This window comes from Phyllobates terribilis, unplaced genomic scaffold, assembly GCF_046119375.1.
Source record: "Phyllobates terribilis strain yellow unplaced genomic scaffold, ASM4611937v1 Scaffold_1__5_contigs__length_1240528914, whole genome shotgun sequence".
NCBI lineage: Eukaryota > Metazoa > Chordata > Amphibia > Anura > Dendrobatidae > Phyllobates > Phyllobates terribilis.
Genome location: NW_027362761.1, coordinates 754,153,500 through 754,159,499, shown reverse-complemented (window position 1 = coordinate 754,159,499; position 6,000 = coordinate 754,153,500). Strand labels below are relative to the sequence as shown.

Genomic DNA, 6,000 nt, shown 5'->3' with positions numbered 1-6,000 from the left:
CCAAAAGCTTCATTTTTATTAACTTTATTTTATTTTGGAGGGGGGGCCTTGTTTAGTGGTACTTTACAAGGATACATACAACTTTCAGATTTTGTTTTTCTTGGAAGGAACAAGCAGAAGCATCCATGGATTCCACTTCCCGCATCCACCCAGTGATTAGATGTTGGCAATGCCGGGTATATTACACAAGATGCCGGCTTTGGGGCGCACGGAGCGATCGTTAGCAGCTTGCTCTGCGCCTATAGGCCGTCACTGTGCTCGAGCCCGCTGGTATAGGAGAAGAGTCCGGCCGCAGCCCTCGCTGTAAGGCGCCGTCATGGCTGCGGGAGGCTCCTCCCCCTCACTGCTCTCCTGGAGGAGATGTGCGGCTAGTTGTGACTCGGAGAGGGCGGGCTCGCACAGCATTCGCGCACTGCGCATGTGTACAGCATGGCGCTGAGTACCAGCTGACTGCCAGTGTTCTTGGTCCTGTGTATGTCCTCCCAGGTCGGGCACACGGGCAGCAGCGAGACATGAAGACCCCCATTTTCCTCCTGTCGTGGACAGCTATAGTGACCCAGGTGAGAGTCGCCGTTCTTTCAGTTTTCAGACGCTGGCACTTGTCATCATGTAGTGGCAGACTCCATGCCACCCTGATAGCATGCCATCCTATTACTCATCATCTTCTCCCTGTCCCCTGTAGTGTGCCAGTGCCATGCAGTCACAATGCAGACTGGAGACTTCAATGGATGCATATGCCACATACTATGAATTCTATACCAATGCAGCCACCCGAGGCAAAGTCTACTTGATCAAATGCCACTGTACCATATAATACAGCTGCCAAAGGAGACCTGATCCCATCTCCATACACAGCGTAATGTCACCGGAGAGCCGTAACATAGCCGGGGCCCACAGTACACTCAGCCACAGTCCCCAGATGACAGCCCACCAGGGGGTTCACCTGGACTCATCCAGCTTCTAGAAAATCACCATCAGGTTTTTGCTTGTCTGAAACTCCATAGTTGGCCTTGAAGTCAGGAACTGAAAGCAGTTCCTGGGTCATGTAGGAGTATAGAGAGGGTTAAATCTTGGTTATTGTAGCTGAGCATCTACAAGGATAAGGCTGCATTCACACATCGGTGTGGTATGTCCAAGTATGCCCACAGACTTACACATCTGTTAAAATGATGGATCCGAGAAAGAATAGGGTATGTGCTCACGAACAGGAGCCGCTGCTGGTGTGATGTGTGTCCATGCAGCGTCAATCCCGCAGCGTCCAGATGTTACAGCATAGTGGATGGATTTGTAGAAATCCCATGTCCGATATGCGTCTCTGTACACCTGCGGCTCACCCGCGGAAACTGACATGGGGCACGTCTTTCATGCCCGCAGCATGTTAATTTCTCTTGCGGGTCCCCGTAGACTAACATCAATGAGGAAAGTCCACATGTGAAAAAAAAAATTGCAGCCGCTCATTTGCATAATGAGGGCGATAGTGGTGCGGCTGTTCTGCAGTGTCGGGGCCGCAGCGGCTCTGGATCGTGGGCACATGCCATAAGACAGCCCACCGACACTTCACACAGATGTGTGAACGCACCCTTAGGCTAAGTTTAGACAGCCGTCTTCTATGGCCATATATTTTCCGTGGGTCTCCTAAATAAATAAAGTGGGTCTTCAACCTCCTATATGCCTAATGAAACCAATTAGGGTCCCGGCACTGACATGTGAAATAATTAGCCGTTTATTGTTGTCTCAACATACAATCATCAGACGTTTCAGGACATGTGGTATGATGAGACCATGTTCCTGCATGGTCAGACACAGCCATTACACAGTGGGGGCACATTTCTAGGATTATCTCAGCACAGGAACAGTTTTTATAACCCCTTTACCCCCCCCCCCCCCCCAAGCCTGTTTTCACCTTCATGACCAGGCCAAATTTTACAATTCTGACCAGTGTCTCTTTATGGGGTAACAACTCTGGAACGCTTCAACTTGCGTTTATTTGTGAAAAAATCTGAAATTTGGTGAAAATGTCACAATTTTCAAACTTTTTTTTTGCCCTTAAACCAGTGAGTTATGTCACACAAAATAGTTAATAAATAACATTTCCTATATGTCTACTTTACATCAGCACAATTTTTGAAAAATAATTCATTTTCACAAGTGTAACAGGAGAAAATGGACCCCAACATTTGTTGTGCAATTTCTCCTGAATACGCTGATGCCCCATATGTGGGGGAAAACTACTGTTTGGGTGCACGGCAGGGCTCGGAAAAGAAAGAGTGACGTTTTGGAGGCCAGACTTTAATGGAATGGTCTGCGGGCATCATGTCACGTTTGGAGAGCCCATGATGTGCCTAAATAGTGACCCGCCCACAAGTGACCCTATGTTGGAATTGATCTAGTGTTTTCCTGGTGTGTGAATTTTATAATTTGGCATATGTAAGTTGTGTACAGTTCATCAGGTTGGCATACTTGAGTTGTGTAAGTCAGATGTGAATTCAGTAGTCCATGGATATGTGGTACAGTTTGAAGCATTCTTTTATACACAGGCCAGGTTTGTAGGGGCAGGTGTCTCATTACCAAGTGCTCTCCTTTCTTATCCCCCTTCTGTAAAACACTGTGCACCTTTTTTTTACAACCTTCCTTTCTCTGATGTATGGTGGTCAAGAAAAGGACATCGCTCTTGCCCTTGTACTTGACCACCAGCATGTTATTACTACATTCCTTTCTGAGTAGCTTCCCAATTAGCGTCTTAAGGAGGCCTCCCTGATTTTTGCGGACAGTACCGTATGCTGCGCTAGCTCTGGCAGAGAGGGATTTGAAGAGAGGGATGCTGGTATAAAAGTATCTACGTAGAGGTGATAACCTTGATTCAGCAGTGTTTGCACAAATCCCACACAATTTTCCCACTCCCAGGACAGGGGGACATTCAGGGGGTTGAATCCAGGCTTCCTTCCCTTCATAAGCTCTAAACCTGTGGGTGTACCCTGAGGTACTCTCACGCAGTTTGTATAGTTTAATTCCGTACCTGGCCCTCTTACTGGGCAGGTATTGTCGGAATTTGAGCCTCCCCTTGAAATGTACACTGCTTAAAAAAAAAAAGGGAACGCTTAAACAACACAATTTACCTCCACGTCAATAACACTTCTGTGGCATAAACCTGTCCAATTATGAAGCAACACTGATAGTGACTCAATTGCTCCTGCTGTTGTACAAATGGAACAGATAGCAGGTAGAAATGATAGGCAATTAGCTAGACACTCCCTATAAAGGAGTGGTTCTGCAGGTAGAGGCCACAGAACATTTCTCTGTTCTCATCCTTTTTGGCTCTTGTTTAGGTCACTTCTGCATTTTTCCATTGCTCTCACCCCTAGAGGTACAGTAACGGTGTCTACAGTACAACCCACAGAAGTTGCTCAGGTAGTGCAGCTCATTCAGGATGGCACATCAATGCGAACTGTGGCAAGAAGGGTAGCTGTGTCTATCAGCACAATGTCCAGAGCATGGAGCAGATACCAGGAGACGTGGAGGGGGGCTGTACAAGGACAACAACCCAGTAACAGGACAGATTCCTCCTCCTTTATGAAAGGAGGAACAGGAGGAGCAGTGCCAGAGCCCTGCAAAATGACCTCCAGCAGGCCACTAACATCCATGTGTCTGCTCAAACTGTCAGAAACCGACTCCATGAGAGTGGAATGAGGGCCCGAGATCCACAAGTGGGTGTTGAGCTTACAGCCCAACACCGTGCAGGGTTATTGGCCAGAGAACACCAAGATTGGCAGATTCCACATTGGCGCCCTGTGCCCTTCACGGATGAGAGCAGGTTCACACTGTGCACACGTGACAGACATGACAGAATCTGGAGACACTGTGGAGAACGTTCTGCTGCCTGCAACATCCTCTAGCACGACCGGTTTGGCAATGGGTCAGTAATGGTGGGGGGAGGCATTTCTTTGGAGGGTCGCACAGCCCTCCATGTGCTAGCCAGAGGTACCTTGACTGCCATTAGGTACAGAGATGAGATCCTCAGACCCATTGTGAGACCATATGCTGGTGCGGTTGGCCCTGGGTTCCTTCTGATGCATGAAAATGCTAGGCTTCATGTGGCTGAAATGTCAGCAGTTCCTGCATGATGAAGGCATTGATGCTTTGGAATGGCCTAGCCGTTCCCCAGATCTGAATCCAATCGAGAATATCTGATACATCATGTCTCGTTCCATCCATCACAGACTGTCCAGGAGTTGGCGGATGCTTTAATCCAGGTCTGGGAGGAGATCCCTCAGGAGAACATCTGCCGCGTCGTCAGGAGCATGCCCAGGCATTGTAGGGAGGTCATACAGGCACGAGGACGCCACACACTACGGAGCATCATTTCTTTGTCTAGAGGCATTTCCACTGAAATTGGATCAGCCTGTAATTTGATTTTGAGTATCATTCCAAATCTAGACCTCCATGGGATATTAATTTTGATTTACATTGATCATTTTTATGTTTTATTTTTCTCAATGCATTCCACTATGTAGTGAATAAAGATTTGCAACTATATTTCATTCAGTGATATCTAGGATGTGGTATTTCAGTGTTCCCTTTATTTTTTTGAGCAGTGTATTAGGGACTCATCCACTCTGATGTCCCTTTGGGGAACATACACCTCAATAAACTTGTTGCCGAAGTGATCAATGACCGGTCAAAGTTGGGTTCATCTCGGGGAGGACACTGCATTATCATAATGCAAAAATTTGTGGATGGCCTTAAAATGTTTATGGGTCATAGCCATGTGGAACACTGGAGTGTTGTATAACACATCAACACTCCAATATTGCAGAATTTCTGGCTTCTTCACTAACCCCATGTGAAGAACAAGGCCCCAAAACGTCTTAATTTCTACTGCGTCTACAGGAGTCCACATGAAGTGGTATTTTGGGCCAAAAATTGCTGGGCGTTCAAATTTGTCTCGGCCACCATGAAGTTTACAAAATCCTCAGAGAAAAAGACTTTTCTGTGAGGCCGGTTGTGTCAAATTGGATTCTTGATTGCGCCACAAAATCAGGAATCTATGGTTCATAATCTTCAGGGGGTGAGGTCCATATTGGGTCAGTAAGGTGGGCGCTGATTCATTTTCTGTTCTGGGGGGCGTCTTCGTGGTGGTTCGATATCTCTTGAGGAGGAGGAAATCTAAAGGAAGGTGAGATCCTCTCCCTCACTATCAGTGTCAGACGCGAGGAAGGAATATGCCTCCTTGGCTGAATATCATGTTTGGGACGAGCAGGACATTTTTTCACATATGTGTGTACCACATTTTATTCAGGTGTGTGTTTTGGTGCAAACTTTTTTTTTTTTTGTTTAGTAGAATAAAAAAAAAAAAAAAAAAAAAGCAAAGAATCTATAAAGAAAAAGAAATAAAATAAGAATATAAAAAAACAAACTTACTAAGCGGACATCAGAAAAAGAAATTACTGAGCTCCCGCAACTATCGGACACTAACCTTAACTATATTCAGTAAAATAACAAATACTGTAGTAGACGCTGATTACTATGGTATATTTTTACTGTCCCTAATCTAGTCCTATCAACTAATCTAAATTATTTTTTATTTGATTCTTTTTTTCACAAAAAAAACCCAACTGGATGCCTATCAGTGAAGTTTGTCACTTATCAGTGCTCAATCGCTGTAGGATGCGCTCATGGATGTGGTGCAAAAAGAGGATAAAAAAATAAACAGGAAAAAAAAAGTCCTAGCCAAAAGCGAGCACAGAAACTGATCAGTGGTTTGCGTTACTGATCAGCAGCCCAGCGACTGCAGGACGCACACACAGAGGTGGTGCAAAAAAGGGGAATGGGGGGAAAAAATTCCAGGGAAAGAAAAAGTCCTAGAAAGAAGCAAGCATGAGTGCCAATCAGTGATTTGTGTCACTGATCAGCGTTGGGTGTCTACAGGACGCACGCACAAGAAAAAAACATGTCAAAAATCAAGCGATCAAGTTCTGATCAGCGCTCGGCGGCAGAAGTGGG

General features: G+C 45.9%; 1 protein-coding gene across 4 annotated transcripts in view; it reads left to right on the top strand.

Annotated features, from left to right (window-relative positions):
* The first annotated feature begins 375 nt into the window (after positions 1–375).
* SPPL2B (signal peptide peptidase like 2B) overlaps positions 376–6,000 on the top strand; it is a 65,823-nt gene continuing 60,198 nt past the window's right edge. For 3 of the 4 annotated variants that reach the window (XM_073636900.1, XM_073636902.1, XM_073636901.1), the window contains exon 1: positions 376–560. In XM_073636900.1, coding sequence (XP_073493001.1) covers positions 513–560 — 48 coding nt within the window. In that variant the 5' untranslated portion in view covers positions 376–512. The remainder of the gene's footprint in view (positions 561–6,000) is intronic. The other variant, XM_073636899.1, reaches the window with a different exon arrangement.